Raw genomic sequence first — 17,217 nt, 5'->3', positions numbered from 1 at the left:
CCCTATATGCCACTCTGCCATTTAGGGGGTTAAAAGTCATATTATGGGGCAGAGTGGCATATAGGGAGGTATAAGGCATTTCAGGAGGCAGAGTGCTCTATTAAATGCCCCCTTAACGCCACTCCAGAAATGCCCTATGCCCCCATTTAACACACACACCCTATACCCCCATTTAACTAACACACACACACACACACACACACACTCTCTCTCTCTCCCTCCCTCCCTCCCTCTCTCCCTCCCTCTCTCCCTCCCTCCCTCTCTCCCTCCCTCCCTCTCTCCCTCTCTCTCACCCCCCTTCCCCCGCTCTCCCCCCTCTCTTACCGGTGCTTCCAGCCGGGGCAGCGGGTTGACGTCGCCTTCTTCAGCAGCCGGAAGGAGGTGTGGCTAGCAGCGGGGGTTTGTATGCGTCCGTCGCGTATACTTTCCCCGGCTGTCAGAGATCAGCTCTCTGATCTCTGACAGTCGGGGAAGGTCTATGCGACGGACGCAGACAACCCCCGCTGCTAGCCACACCTCCTTCCGGCTGCAGCGGACGTTGTCTACGCGCATCGCGTAGACGTCAACCCGCTGCCCCGGCAACACAGCAGGAAGCACCGGTAAGTGTGTGTATGATGGGGGGGGGTCGGGTGAGACAGGAGGATCCAGGTCCCCTGCAGCGGTGCGGGGGATCTGGATCTCAGTCTCCTAATCAGACCTCTATTTGAGGTCTGATTAGAAGACGACCCCGATTAGAAGACGAGGGGTATTTTTCAGAGCATTTGCTCTGAAAAAAACCTCGTCTTATAATCGAGCAAATACGGTAATAATATCCTCCGTATTCTTACAAGTGAGTTTAATGAAACATATACAAGCAGAGACCCCATTGCTAACCATGTGCCTCTTAATTTCCTCATTCATCATTGTGCTTCTTCTACCAGGACATTGCTTCATACGTGTGGTTGAACATCAACCAGATTGAAATTGATTGAATATGCTTTCTAATACATTTAATCCCTCGAATGTTCTCTTCCGCATGTTAATCTCTAACTCTTAGGGCTTCTTACTGACCTTGTGGATCGCTTTCCTATGATTCTTGTAAACATTGAGGAATCGTCTATGTGTGAATCCCAGTTTTGTCTTTTCAATGGATACATAATCTTACATTGTTTCTAATTTGAAAATCTTGCACTTCTCTACTGGTTTGGCTCGTTTTTTGGCCTATTCGTTTTGGATCACTGCTTTTGCGTGTCCCCATAAGCAGATACCCAGCACTGCTAACGATTATTAACGGATTAGCATCATTTGACTAGTCCTATTCTATGTAGTCACTCGTCAGGTGTCTTGAAAAACAAAACAATGAGATCAGGCCAGATATTTCAAGATAAGATGGAAAGGCTTTCAGTGGGTGAACTAGTAATAGGTTCCCATTTTTCAATGATACCTGCCATATTTAATCTCCCACTATCCCCTTATTACCATCCTCTGATGGCCTGTCATGGATGTATAAGTTTTTGGGGTGGCAAAGATGCCACAGGTAGGCTGCAGGGAAGAAATGGTACAGGCAGGCTGTTTGGCAGCAACAATGGCACAGGGAGCCTCTTGGGGGCAAAAGTGGCACATGTGGGTTGTTTGGGGGCAAAAATGGGATAGGCAGGCTGTTTTGGGGGGCAGAAATGGCACAAAAAGGTTGATTGCGGGGCAAAGATGGCACAGGCAGCGTGTTTGGGGGCAAAGGTTGCACTGTGGGATGTGTTGCTTGTGAAGTTGTGAAGTTGGGAAGTCAGATGTCTGTTTTAATAATTATTGCGGAATTCTGTTGTCATTAAGGAACAATTTAATATAATTTTTAAAAGAATGATTTATAGCGAGTTGGGTTGCAAATTGTAAGCCAGGGTCACACTGAGTTCTTAAAAGTCCCAGGGGACTTTCTAAACAGGGCTCTCTCCCCGAGACTCTAAGAATTAACCCTTTAATAGCCCATGAATATTCTATGTAGTTACAAGGCAAATGTCATGAATCAAATACACAAAGTTTCCAGTATCATTAAATATACACTTAACTGAGCCACGTGCATTCAAGCAGGTATACCAACCATAACATACCGGTGGCTCAAGTGATAATTATGAGTCTTAGATATTATCAGATTATCCTTTTATTTTTATAGCGCTAAAAATGTACGCAGAGCTCCTTACAATACATACATTCAGGGATATGACAAGACTAGGATTGACAGACAAACCGATACATAAGGGAGAGAGGGCCCGGTTCGCAAGCTTACGATCTAGAGATCAATGTAGAGTGTGAACGGAAAACAGCTCCACACTGTGTGACCCTGAGATTGGAGCAAAGACCCTCGGGGTGCTGCCATGTTGGCGAGCAAGACTGGAGTGCCAGGAGCAGCAAAGGTGCTTAGCAGGGTGCTTCTTACGGACCCCCACGCAGAGCCTGGGTTACATATTCATGAAGAGAAAGAGAGGGAAGGGGTTAATAGAAGAGACGCGCTTAGAAGTAGCCATAGTTATGTCTCCAATGAGTTGCCCGCAATATCTGCTCACACATAGGGTGCCTTCTAAAACTGTAACACTGAATCTGTAAGGCCGGCACTTATCGCATTACGTATACGCTATCAATTTCTCGGTGAAATATTACTTTATCGGATGGTTTTCTCTTTTGTTACAATATGTCGTTACGTCTGTTTAAAATGTATGCTGCGCTATGATAAATTATTATAGTTTATTAAACATGAGAGGATGGATCACAGCTTGTCCATCAAAGGGTTTAGGGGGTCTGAGCAACAGGCGCTCCCAGTGACCACTCGGTGATCCTTGCATACAACCGATAAGAGTGTTAGGGGTGACTATACAATAACAGCGCTTTTAATTGCCCCGAGTGCATGGCTACTGCCCAACATGAGACCTTTAACATGTGTAAGCGGCTCACCCGCCACCCTGCATCGCTAGGGAAACTACTGGAGGCGAGTCGGGATTGGGTATATTTTTATTTTGGCTGGGTGACCACGCCCACTGGAGGCTAAGCAATGTCAACAAGCCAGAAACGCCCCCGTGTTACACTTCTAGAGCGTACACGGCCAAGCGCGAGGCCCCTAACCGCCCACACTCCCCGCCCACAGGCTTCTCCCGCCTATTTTCCACAATTCCGGCCAATCGATGTGTTGATGTTCTCTTTGGCTTAAGCTTTATTTGCCTAACCACGCCCCTCGCCAGGGATTCTTGTCAGTTAGCAACAAAATGGCCGCAACTGCCCATCTTCTGTCTCCTGTCAGCGGATCCGCGTAAGCGCTCTGTAGAGAAACGGGAGGGTGACAGCAGCCGAATATTCACCTCACTGGCGAGGAAGCCCTCTCCCCCATAATCTCCAGTGCCACCGGATCCTCTGCTCGCACCCTACGGGGGTCAACAGCGTACTGCGTAGGGATCGTGGACGTGTCCCGGGGGAGCGGCACTGAGAGTCGGGGATTGTTTTTTCCGTTAATCAGCGACTGTGCTGCCAGCAGTCTCCACCTGGCTGAGCCCGGACTTCTCCTTCTGCGGGACTGGCCTGGCGCTGCCCCTTACCTTCCGGCCTCGCTGGATCCCTCCGAGTGTCTCAGGGGTCCCCTCCTCCTCACCGTGCCTCTGAAGAGGAGAACTCAGCGGTCGAGGGACCATAGGGAGCTGGCGGCCGAGACCGAGCCTCCACCTAGCCGGATAGTGCAAGCCCGAGCTGCGAGGAGAGGAGAACAGGTACCGCCGCCAAGAGCCACGACACTGCGCAGATGGCTCCTGGTGAATGAATGTGAATATGTGTCTACAGCCATCTAACTAATCTATTTAATCTACCTACCTATCTAATCCACCGATCTAATCTATCTACCTATCTAGTCTACCTGCGTGATCCACCTGTCTAGATGTTTAATCTATAGCCTAATGTTCCTCGTTATACATGATGCCCCTATAATCTTTAACTCGTTAATTAAATCTGACATCCGTGACGTAATCCGTGATCTTTTAGCCAACGTTTTTAAATGTTAATAAAGTCACAGGATTGGGGCTGTCTCCTGATCCCTCTGTATTGAGCACTCAGCGCTGTACATGTGCAGCTGGGTGTAAATTGACAGCTTTCTTGGCTGTCACTGCTGTCCCCGCCTCTCATTCCTAATCACAAGTTTAAATGCCATTGATGGAGCAGGATAGGTGCCGCAGGTGAAAGCATGACTTCTATAGGGGTCTCTGGGATATTGTGCAGGTGACTCTATGATCTATGTGTATACATTATATATACAGTGATCTACATATGGCACGATCAATATGAGCCCCTCGCCAGATTGTGAATCATGGGCTATCACACGAATCAAGAGATCATAATTAAAGTAACTTTGGTTTTTCATTGTATAATACGTGTCACTTGTTTAATCTGTTTATTCTGTCGCATAAAAGTGCTGATTAAGGTGCTCACACAATGTCCATTAGATATATGAGTTAATGCCAGGCTCAGACAATCCCTACAGATCTCTGCTGTAGAGCAAACTTCTTTATCCTCGGTAATATGTATGTGTTGGAGGAAAAAAGAGAGAGGATGGGATATGCGCCTTTAATACATATAGGGATCTAAGTCCAGGAGGGAAGTTTATTTGTAAGAAGCATACATGTTTAAACAAGAGGTCATCGTGTGGAACTACGGGGTCAGACGCTTAGATGTAAGGAAGGTTGACTTTGTTGAGAGGGAGGTAGATAAGTTGAACAGCCAACCAGCAGAAGTGGTAGATGCTAATAGAGTGAGGTAGTCTAAAATGTTTGTGACAGGGCTAATGCTATTATAAATCAAGGACTGGTTAATGGGATGCCTTGGTGGGCCCACTGGATATTACCTGCCATCAGATTCCCATACATTATGTTAATAGAGCTGACATTTCTCCATTTTTGGGTACACAAACTCAAAATAAATTTACATGTTGTTTTTAGCATGTGTTTTGTTGTTGAAACGGCATATTTTAAGCAAAGTGTTGGCATCAGTTTGTGTGTTCTTACTCTCTTTGATTTTACAAAGCTTGGTTTCACAGTCCTAGTTCTTTCATTTAGTATCCACGACAAAAGCAAGTGGAATTATTGTTTATATTTTTATTATTATTTTTGGTGTCACGCGATAATTTAACAATGCGGCTATACGGAAAGAGAGGCTTTTCCTTTGGAATTTTGAATGTTTGCCAAAGGAAAAGTTTCACCAAACTTTAAGTAGGATGTTTTTTAATGATTGAAATATTTTATTCTCTGAAAGGTCTCGTAATGTTAGTTACTGGCGTTGCAATGCTTGTCCTCTCCTCCTGTCCAGGTGCTCCTGCCCTCCTTCACACCTCTCAGGTGGGGGACAGCGGGTCATGTGACCGGTTGTAGCCCTTCATTAACATCAGGAGCCCTATCATTACTGCATGTAAAGTCAAGTGTTTATTCAATAAAATGGGTGCTTGTCAGGGGGTTCAGTCAATTCACCAATTCACCTATGGCAGAGGCGTCCAACGTGCGGCCCTCCAGCTGCTGCAGGACTACATCTCCCATAATGCTCTTTCGGCTGAGGGGCTGGCTGAGGAGTATGGGAGATGTAGTCCTGCAGCAGCTGGAGGGCCGCACGTTGGACGGCCCTGACCTATGGAATGCCAACCCAAGTGGCTTTTTCTTGCAAGAACATCTGAGTTAGACCGCCATAGTTAAAGGGACACCGGGCACTGAAGATCCATTTCCTCGTAGTCCGTGGCAGGAAATCGCTCCTATTGAAAGCAATGGGAGAGCGCTTGCCACGCATGTGCATGGGGGTCTGACTAGACCCCCCTCGCCTTCAGAGTTCCCAGCGCCGGTGCTGGATGTTACTGGAGATGAGTATATGCCGGGCAGGGAGAGGTGTGTTTGGCCAAACTCAATAACGCCAGGCAGGGGCATATGAGATGATAATCTGTCGAATCCCCTATGCATTTGAAAGGGGGGGGGGCACCATGAAAATGCTATGGGTTCACACAGCTATCACAGGCTTTAAAGCGCCCTTTAATCAGTGACAGTGCTCGGCTCACCTCATTGAGATATGCGTTCTGTCGGGTCATCCTAGACCTTCTTCCACACTGTAGAGCCTTTTGCGTTTCTGGCCGCACGGGGCTTATCTGTTAAAAAGGTTTCACGCTAAAAGCTGTGTGTGATCTTGTGTGGCCTCGCGAACGCACACACACACACACACACACACACACACACCTACTAACACCAAGTGTGTGAAAATGACTGTGTTCAGCGGAGTCTCGTGGGCAGTCTCTGATACCCCAGCTAGCGTTTCGAGGTAAAAATAGAATATTTCCTTCCGAAGCTCCACAGCCTCCTTAATCCCTAAATTGCAGAAAGTCAGACGGGAATCTCCTGAGAAGTCGCGATATGTTTTGAAAAACACAGCGTCTATTTATGTCTATTAATTGCTGCGCTGCAAAGCCTTACATTGTCTTCCACGTTCTAATGTATACCGCCCTGGATTCTGGCTATGCCCTGCTTGAATACAGATATTTTTTACCCCTCTGTCCCTTTAATTTTCTCATGTACTACACGTTGATTTGGTTTGGAATCCCCTCCCGGACTGTGATCTGTTTCCAGCTGTGTGCGCATACGTGGAAAAACTCTTACTTTCACCGAGGCCGTATAACTTGATCCATTGTAGAGCAATTAAAGCCGTCCCGAATTTCTGCTGTTTTGCAAATGAAACGTCTTTATTTCCCTGATTGAAACCTAGAATGTGATGGCAGATGAGAACCATCTGATGTAGGGAGGGTGGTAGATAAATGGAACAGCCTCCCAGCTGAAGTGGAAACGTGTGTGGGATAAGCATAAAGCTATCCTGAAACTAAGACATGACATTAATTTATATAGCGCCAGCAGATTCCATAGCGCAGTTACAACAGCGTCAGTAAAATAAGTTAAAATCAGACAATGACAAACTGGTACAAAAGGAGAAAGGGCCCTGCTCTTAGGAGCTTACAATCTAGTCGGTTGTTGAGGGGCAAGTGAGTCTCTACACTGGGAAATACGGGCAGAGCAGAATTACCTGCCATTAAATTCTACGTTTCTGTTTTGTCCGAACAACACACCTATTAGTTTAATACCAGATTAATGTTTTCCAACATGAAAGGCGTGCAATTTGGTAGATATCTTCATCTATGTAATGAAACATTTAGTTATTATTGCAAATGTTTTTTATAATAATAAATAATATTTTTATTGGAATCTGGCTTAAAAGGGTTGCCATACAGCAATATATCAAAACCTAATTCTTGCGTGTTCATGCATATAGTTGTAACAGGGCCATATCTGATAGCCTTGCGTATCGTGGCAGAGCCATATGCCCGCTACTCGTGGTTTTGCACGACTTGATATGTTGGACACATTCAGCAGCAGTGCCTTTACTAGCCGAACATACTAAGTAAGCTTACGCTATTACGTGTAGAACTTGTGATGATCCATTGGATAGAAAAATGTGAAGATCTTCATCTATTATTTTTATGGGTTAAGCCAGTTAAAATATTGTGTGGATGTACACTTTGTGGACAAAAGTATTGGGACACCCCTCCTATACCAAGCGTCGTCTGGAGTGGTGTAAAGCACAGTGCCACTGGAGTCTGGAGCAGTGGAAATATGTTATCTGGAGTGATCAATGAAGCTTCACCATCTGGAAGTCTGGTGGTTTGGCGGACACCAGGAGAACGCTACCTTATGGAAGGCATAGTCTCTACTGTAACTCTGGTGGAGGCAGGATAATGGTCTGGGGCTTAGTTCCGTTAAAGGGTAATGTTAATGCTAATGGGTAATGTTAAGGCACTTTGGGCAATGCTACGCTTCCAACTTTGCGGGAAGACCCTTTCCTATTCCAGTATGACTGTGCCCCAGTGCACAAAGCAAGGTCCATAAGCTTGTTGTGGAAGAGCTTGACTGGCCACACATGGCCCTGACCTCAACCCCAACAAACTCCTTTGAGATCAGAGATTGCGAGCCGGGCCATCTCGTCCAACATCAGTGGCTGGCCTCGAAAAAGCTCTACTGGATGAATGGGGGAAAATTTCCCACAGAATCACTTCAAAATCTTTAAAGAAGCTTGTGATCATAAGTATTGGGTTACTACAGGGCTCGACAAATCCCAGGCGCCAGGTCGCCATGGCGACAGAGAATTTTGTCCTGGTGCCTAGGTTTTGTCAGCCTCTTACATCCAGAAAAAAATGTGGATGTAAGAGGCTGAGTCACCACACGGGGGCGCTGCCAGCCACTTCGAGCCGCCCCCGAGCCTGAGATCACTCCCACGGAGTGATCCTGTAGGCTGAAAACGTGGTTGCTGCAAAACCAGCAATCGCGTTTTCAGCTGCCGCAGGCAGCTTCAAGGAAGGAGGCTGTGTGTTGATTGGGTCCCCACACAAGTGTGGGGACCTGACCCAACACCCCCCAGCTGCCTGATCGCTCCATGAGAGCGACAGTGCAGCGTTAACCCCTTTAATGCCGCGATCGCGGCATTTAGGGGTTAATTCCCGTTTTGTAAGGGGCTCTGCTGCTGGTGGTCTGCCTGGAAGCCCAGGCAGACTAGCAACAGCAAAAACGAGCCCCCACAAGCCCTTTGATGATTCCTGTAGGCATGGACGCCTACAGCAGTCATCAGAGACTACCCCCTGCAATGGCTGTTCTATAGACCAGCCATTGCTTCCCAGCTGCCATAGGCAGCTTCAGGGACAGGGGAGAGGGTTCTTTGGTCTCCACGTGAGTGTGGAGACCAGCCCCAACACCCCCCTGCTGCCTGATCGCTCCATGAGAGCGACAGTGCAGCGATAACCCCTTCAATGTCACAATTGTGTATGACACATTCGTGGCATTGCAGGGGTTAACATTTGTCCCCACAAGCTTGTGGGGACTAAATATCAGTCAATGCTGTGCTCCAATGGAACATCAGCATCGAAAGAGTTAAAAATAATAATAATAATTTTAAAAAAAACAGCACTGACCTGAAAGTCCCAGGTGCTTCCAGGTCAAATGCTGTGAGTTTAGTAAGTGGGCTGATGATGATCAGATCACTCCTGACCAACTGTTAGTTTAAAAAAATCTCCTAACATTTTTACCTGGCGCCTAGATTCACAACAAATTTGTCAAGCCCTGGGTTACTATATGTTTATTATATGTATAATTATTCACTGGCATTATATATGTGATCCCCAAACCTTTTCCCGTATGGCCCCTAAAACCTAGAGCCACCTCTGGCAGCAGCTAATATTCATAGAAGCCAGAAGTTTGGCTTCTGTGGTCCAACACTTTAAAGAAGACTTTTATTATGACTTCCCCGGGAGTTTATTGTATGAACAGAAAGGTTGGTCTTTGTTGTAATTGTTGGTATCTTATTCTCTCCACGCTGTAGTTACATGAGGGTTTTTTGTTGTCTTCTCTGCTTTTATATATGACGTGCAGCAAATTGCGCTCTGTGCCCTTCTCCAGGGCCGTGATTTATTTCTGTAACACAGTAAAGGACGGAAAGCCGTGAAAGAATCGCATAGGGAGGAAAGGCTTGGATTGACCTTGGTAACTTAACTGACAGCCATGCCATGCTCCCCCAGCAGATGTAGGTTAAATATCACTACCTTTACCTTCAAGAGCAAACCTTGTCTTGTATGTTCTCTGCAAGCATAATTCATTGAAGGGCTGAAGACCATGTCACAAAGTCTGAAACTAAGCATCAAGAGGGCCTTCTTCACCTAATGTAGACACTCGTCTTCCATTCTAGTTTTGTTATACCCTTTGGATGTATCAACTGTTAGAAGTGCTGTGCATATTGTTGGCACAATATAAGGAAAAGATAATAATGGTAATTTACATGGCTGCATACCCAGGTAGTCTCCCATTGTGCCCAGCTGTGCAAACTACGAACGAGTCTTCACATGTTTAATCCCTTCTCCAGGCCGCAGACGTTTAGCTACTGTTGCAATCTACACCGTAAAATAAAAAGCAACAAAAAGAAAGTATTATTAAATCATCAAAATGAACATTGTGTTATAATTACAACAATTTCAACAAATTATTAAAACTGGTGTATGGCTCCCAAAATGTACCTTATTTTATCTACCCCACCCTCTCAAAGCTAACTTTAAAATTCTGCACACCCTGGTCTGGGCATCTAGCTGGGAGCCGTAGTTCTACAGGAGGGGCTGTTACTGTCTGGCTTCTTCATTCAATATAAATTAGCCCAAAGCTGTCCATGCACTTGGCCGTCGCAGACTAATATGAAAGCTTTGGAGTGGCGCGATGGAAGGGCTTTTAACCACGTATCTCGTTTGTTTCTGCATCTAAGGTATGGATGTATACATATTTTTGTTTATATGCTAATCAAGAGTCAAGGTTGTTAAATTGAAGAGAAAAATCCCAAAAGTGGAATAGAAATGATACCTTAAATGGTTGGTAAGCACAAGCTTACGGGACACTTGGGCGCATTCTTCAGGCATACTTAAGATGGGTTCCTCTCTCTGTAACCTAATCAAGTAACCATCTATCCAGACCAGAGCCTGTACTTGTCACATAGACAGAAATCTTTGTTCCGTCATTGTTATTCCCTGAAGAAAACAAACATCTTGTAAGTCTTGAGAGTTTTCGGATTCTTGATTTCTTTGTCACTGTAAGGACCCTGACCTGGTAATCATCATCCATGAATGACAGTGGGTTCATTCACTAACGAGAGTGTTCGCATGAGTGTTTGTTGGAGAGCTATGAATCAGCTCCTTCACTAGATGTTTTATAAAGCCAACCCCAGTGAGTTTCTGCTGGAGGAGAGGCTTAGCAGGCCCTGTCTAATGCATAGTTACATCTGTGAGATTTCCTAAGTCTTCTTACATATTGAATTATAAATTATACAGGGCCGGCACAGCCCTTCACACACTAGTGTTGGTCCTTCATACTGAACAGCGAAGCTAGGGAAGTAAAACCACAACTCCCCCGCACACTGTCCAACTGCGCCTTCTTCCTACAGCAGAGCTCACTGGGCTTGGACCTTCAATACTGGCGTAGAGTGAAGGCGCTAAAACTCACTAAAAGGAGGAGATGTGTGGTTTCAACTCACTGACTTCACGATACGTTTTGAAAATCAAACCCCCTTGAGCTGCTACAGGAGTCGGTGAGATTTCTCCAAAGTCTCCTTATCCATTGAAGTCTCCTGACAACTTTACCTTTAGTGAAATATCTCGTTGTTGGAATTTCATACGACTGATTCCCCACCTTACATGTGTTAACAACTACTCATGATCAACAATCTAAAGACTATGGGAATGTAGTCGGGGGGGGGCATTTTGGAGATAGAGGGTATATTTTTTTTTTTTATATATATATTTTTAGATTTCTTTAGATTTCATCCTTGTGTGAATGAGACGTAATCTCCTATTTTGATCAGTCATGTAGCGGTGGGACCTATAAATGACTACAACCTAAAACCAGAATGCTAGATAGAGCGTGCGTGAGACAAATCTCAGTACTGACAGGCAGAGAATGCGGGTTTAAGCTTTCCCCTTCGCTTGTATGCGACGTACTGCAGGATCACATATCCCATCTCCTCGTCCATATCGTATCTCCTCGTCCCCATCGGACACGATTGCTAAAGCTCCCTGCGGACCTTTGTTTATTACTGATCTGATCTTTTCAGCTTTCGGTTCTAGTCTGGCCTTCTCTTACCCTCTCTGTCACTTAAACACCCATTTTACTCCTCTATCAATCCCAGTCCTTCAGTCTGATGGCTGGCCAGCGACATGTTATTATATTATAAATGTATATACAGGTGGGAAAGCAACATGGATATCAATCAGAGAATGGAAAATAAGTGATTGTCCGGTTGGTTTAGCTTATACAATGTGATGATGCTATGTATAACCAGGGTGTTAAATATATATATCTATATTTATCTCAATGTTTTTTAAACTATGAAATCAACAGATTGTATTTCTACTGCAGTATTTGGTGAATTATTGCATTCGGCGTGTAACTGTACTGGAACAAGACATTTACCGTAAAATTTGATAATTATAGTAATGAAATGAACATACAAATTCAATAAACAAGAATGACTAAAACTGCATCGCTGCTTAAGATTAAGTCAGTACAATAAATACACGTCCCTATAATACTCCAAATACCCAGATTGGTTACATATTTTGTAAAGAAAGTCTTAGTTTAGAGTGAACCAAGTGCTGAAAATATTATGCTTTTCAACTTTATATTCAACTTTGATCTAAATATATTAAAAAAAAAAAAGCACATCATATGATTCATATCCTACATGATAATTTCAAAGAATCCTCTGTATAACATCTAACCTGACCAACATATTACACAGCTTTCTGGTTTATAGATTCTAGAATATAATATCTTGTGTTATTACTCTAATACCCATTCTGAGCTTTTGCATTTTATTTGACTTTCTGCTACATCGTATTTTGCCGCCATATCCCCTCAAACCTCCATTTAAGTATGTGACAAAATCTAACAATGTAACCCCCCCCACACCGCACAGCCTTTGCGAATGAGTTAAAATGGGAGTGCTACAGAGCATGCACAGGAAGTGTACTTAAGTATGCTCACTACTCACTTCCTGCTTTCAGTAAAGATGGAATGAGACCCAATTCTTGCTTTCTAACTCCAGATGCACGCACTAATTTGCACAATGTTTATGTAAAATTGACTCTAGCATACATTAAATAAAAGAGAGAGTCCAGACTCTTCCCTAAAAGATTGTTTGTTTTAAGGTTTAGCTGTTATATCCTTCGTCATAAAGGAGAAATACCTAAATGTTTCTTTTCGGGGATCAGCGAAGTAGCTTGACAAGATTTCATGTATCATGTATGTGCTCCAGGAGATGCACATTCTGCTGCGTGTTAAGGGATAGGTGGCAGTCCCTTGGCTGCAAAACCAGCGGGCAAAGCACCCACTTAGGTGATCAGGCCCTCTGCTGCTCAATGGGCCGGTTACATGAGAGATCTCTGATCTCCCCGGAAGGCCCACTCACACTTGGATATGATATATTCACTATCTGGACCCCTGTAGATGGCGGCCACAGAGAGGGCGGCCTCAGGCTTAGGGGCGCACCAAGGGTAAATCCACCCTATGCCAACGGCCTTATAAACAAGGTGTGACATATAGGTAAACATGTCTTTATATTATTTGTTCTGTGTATTTTTGCTGAAAATGAGGAAGAATCTGCCGTATATGAATAATAAGCTCGTTGCCTCGCTTCTGGTTACTTTTTAACAGAACTAATGTTTTTGGAGTAACTCCCGTAAATATTTCCCACATTTCTTGTAGGGAGAAGGAGGAAGAAACTCAAAAAGAGGAACATTTGATGGAAGAAAAGAAAAAGAAAAAGCAGGAAGAAAAGAAGAAGAAGGAAGGTGCTCAGAAAAAGGTTTGTGCCAGTTTGGTTAAATATGGGTGGGTGTTTTGTAATTATTTTTGCCTGTTGGCCGAAGCAGTACTAATCTAGGATGTGGTTCCTATAGCCGGTTGTGCTTTTAATCTGGGTTTCTTTTTCTTTTCTCCCCCCTAGGCTGCTGAACAAAAAACCAAAGGTCAGTAAGAACTTGCCTCTTTCAACATGCGCCTCGTTGTGTTCCATGTTTTCTGTCTGTTGCCTTTCAGTCTGACAGCCTGGCTGCGAGGGGCCGAGTCCCCGCTCTCATTGAAATTCAGGGCCAGTAGACGTTAGCCGAGGGTGCCTGCGGTCTTCATGCTTGTATGGCTGCCATTTTCAGCTCCCTCAGGCCATCCATCTTCTACACATTTCCTTCATAGCCACCTTTCCGCTAAAGCCTCCTCTTCCACAAAAGCCATGTTTTTTTTTTCCTGTGCTTTGTCTGTCCCTCGGGCAGCAGAGAATTCATTATGCCCAGAGATACGTTTCACCTTTCCACGCAAAACACTGATTAGCCTATAATAGTTTAATTTACCCTCGGCACATTTTCTGAACCGCAGCCAGAGAGATTGTGCACCTCATATAATTACATTTTCTAAAGGATCTCAAATGACAAGTGCTTTCTGCTATATATTACTTCTCCCGTGTTTAACAACAGAGTCAGAACTTAAATGCCGAAGAATAGCCGGTTTACCCGAGTAGCCCTCCCGCAACAATATGAGCCCATCAATATAATGAGTTATGAACACGATGTTTGTTCTGAACATTAAATACTGAAATGATCGGGCAATTTTATATTTTGATAGCGATGATTTCTAGAATGAATTGATGTTCTTGATATTATGGCAAATGCACAGTACTGAGTTCCTCAAAGGAACAGCTAGGTCATTCCCCCCCCTCCCCATCATGGCCAGCGGGCAACCTGGCAGCCGCACATACAGAACGCAGCGTCCCATTAATACGAAGCGTAGACTAACCTGGCCACTGATCCTCATCTAAATGTAATAAATGTCTAGTATCCATATTTTAAATTACAAGTTACATCGTAAAAATAATAATAATTAAAAAAAAAATGTCTGTGTAAGTTAACGGCGGAGCTCTTTGCTTTGGAAAGCCCTTAAGACTCTTTTTTTTTTTTAAAGCCAGCCGTAAATATAGATCGCATGGGAGGCAGAACTATACTGTCAGAAAAATGCCAAAAATGACATTGATTTAATAGAAATCTGCCCCACAGCATGCCCTTGCCTGTCCCCTAAACGCTGTGATAAAGCATAAAAATGACTTATTCGGTGAATTGATCGCGTTGCCGCGATTTGAAAGAGAAGCTGTCGCCATAGTCTGCACGTAAATTGCAATTAAAATAAAGTCATTAGTATCGCCAGCCCTCATAAAGCCCCCTTTTATTACAACATCTTTTCATTTCCTTTAACACCGGTCCTAATGAGGTCTGATTAACTGGGAGTGGCGTTTAATTAGCGTAATTCAATCACGGGACGTATCTGTATTAGACATTAGTGCAGAAAATCACCGCCAAATAGTAATCTCTCGTTTGTGACACGCAATAAGTCAATTTGGCTTTGGCTTTTAAATAGTCGTGTGAGCGGCCGACGGTTGCCATGGTGACAATATGACGAAAAGCGCACGGGTGCAGTGAGCCAACAAATACAGAGGCGTCGCGCGGGGACGGAGTGGCCCCCGGCGTGAAAACACCCAACAGATGGGCCTTGTTTCTTCAAGTCTGTATCAACGAGGCTCTGCCGGCCGTCGAGCGTTTCCTTTCAGGGGTGAGATCCTTGCCCGTCTCCTGCGTCGGCACTAAAACTTTAAGTACTTAACTCTGGCAGTGTTCTTTAAAGCCTCGGTTTGTGACCGAACGGACGTGTATCCCGTGTAGAAATGTTTTAGGAAGTGTGTAGGTCGTAAAGTAGACATCTTTCTGAATGGAAAATGAATGTAATACGTAAGAGATCAAAGGCAAACCCAAAGGCTGTTTGGGTGCGTTGGCAGTGCCTCTCCCAAACGATTCTGCTCCAAGAGCTCGTTAGAAGGGATATCCGGGATCTGTGCTTCATTCACACTGTGTGCTCGTTTCATTCATCAGCTACAGCATGGTGACGTGGAGAACGTTCTCTTCACACATTATGCACTGAAAATGAACTTTTTGATAATTTGTGCCATTCTTGCAGTGGATATAAACCCATAACACGTGTCAGCAGCTGGTCATTTTTATCAAGCTGTTCTGTATGTTTATAATTCTAGCTTTCCATGTTTCCGGGAACCAAGCAACTTGGACATAGTTGCAGATCCATGCGGTCAGCAGGTGTACGGAGTGCTGAACAAGCCATGATCCTTAAGATGCATTGGTTGGCTTTGGGCAGAATAAGTCACTGGCCTCGTTATACTTGTATACTGGTATACTTAAGTTTCCATCCTACTGAGTTTATGCTTGTTAATCATGGGATGTAAGTTAATTATCTGAGCGTCCTGAAATAAGGTTAATGTCTTACTGATTTGTTTTATTTTTGTTCCGCCACATATTTAGTTTTTCCCTGTGTTTTGCCCGGTGTTACATGCGCAGCTATGCTGCCTCTTAGTGGTCATCTGTACTAAGTGAAGCCGTTACGCCAGAAAAGCATGAAGCATTATTTAGACTGTATGATCAGCTTTGCCGCCAGCAATGGCCTACAATGTACGTGTGTGTAACATAAAGGAAATAAATGCGGAATAAATTGATATGGCCGAGAAGCCGTAAGTATGAAATGTTACAAGATGCATTGACAATGCCTAAAAACAGTTATGTTTCAGTGGAGTTTTGGATATCTGCCAAGTAAAATCCTCGGAGTCTCGCAAATCCGATTACTATATTGCTGTAGCAGAATACGTCGCACGCAGACAGTCTCTTTCTTGGCCCAAACGTCATATTAAAGGCACTCCAGCCATCCTAAGGACTTTAACCCCTTAAGGACAATGGGCGGTCCCTAAACCCATTGAAAACAATGCGTTTTGAGCCCGTACATATATGGGCTTTGTCATTAAGGGGTTAATGCGTACGGCAACTCTGTGGTTCCTTTACGTTTTGGTGTTTGATCCAGTGCTTATGTGTAAAGTCATGGGAGCACTTTCCTGCCACTGACTGACAGCTTCAAGCAGCCAATCAGTGGCAAGCAATGTCAGGTCACGGAGGAAGAAGGCGGTTTTGCGGCATGGCTGCCAATTCTGTGTCTGGTAAGTACTTTATTGCTTGTGTTTTTGGAAGAATGTATATTAAAGTACTCGCAGGTTACACACAGAGAACTTTAAAATGCATTCTTCTATAGTAGGGTTGTCAACTTTACATACGTAAAGAGAACCCCATACTTAGAGACAAAGACTGTTTTTGTATTCACTTGTAACATAGAAACAGAGAATTTGCCTGCTGATTAATCAGTCCTTGGTTTTGTCTCAGGATAGCGTTATGCCTGTCCCGTGAATGCATAACTTCCCATACTGCGTTAGCCTCTACCACCTCTACTGAGAGACCGTTCCACTACTATACTCCCAGCAAAGTGAGATATCCTTGCATTCTAACATTTCTCCTTCTCTAAAATAAACATCCCACGTGTACTTTGTTAAACCCTTGAAAGGCTGTGATGTTCTAGCATTTCGGGTTGGATTGAGGCATTTGGACATCTTGTTTTATTACAGTGTATCCCGGAGACGTCTTCCGAAAGGATATCACTGTGGAGACTTTCAGGACTTCTCAAGCATAGCTTGGAAGTAAATTACAAAAACTATAAGTGCGTCCATGGTCTTCTCTCTCAC

General features: G+C 44.3%; 1 protein-coding gene across 2 annotated transcripts in view; it reads left to right on the top strand.

Annotated features, from left to right (window-relative positions):
• The window catches only part of TNRC6C (trinucleotide repeat containing adaptor 6C), an 86,790-nt gene that overhangs the window by 39,772 nt on the left and 29,801 nt on the right, over positions 1-17,217 (top strand). The window contains exons 1-3 of one of the 2 annotated variants that reach the window (XM_053454165.1): positions 3,148-3,725; positions 13,311-13,410; positions 13,552-13,573. In XM_053454165.1, coding sequence (XP_053310140.1) covers positions 13,348-13,410; positions 13,552-13,573 — 85 coding nt within the window. In that variant the 5' untranslated portion in view covers positions 3,148-3,725; positions 13,311-13,347. Of the gene's footprint in view, positions 1-3,147; positions 3,726-13,310; positions 13,411-13,551; positions 13,574-17,217 lie in introns of those variants that run through there. The other variant, XM_053454164.1, reaches the window with a different exon arrangement.

The sequence above is a fragment of the Spea bombifrons genome, chromosome 13, assembly GCF_027358695.1.
Source record: "Spea bombifrons isolate aSpeBom1 chromosome 13, aSpeBom1.2.pri, whole genome shotgun sequence".
Taxonomy (NCBI): domain Eukaryota; kingdom Metazoa; phylum Chordata; class Amphibia; order Anura; family Pelobatidae; genus Spea; species Spea bombifrons.
Note: the sequence above shows the minus strand (reverse complement) of the source record. Positions and strands in the feature narration are given on the sequence as shown.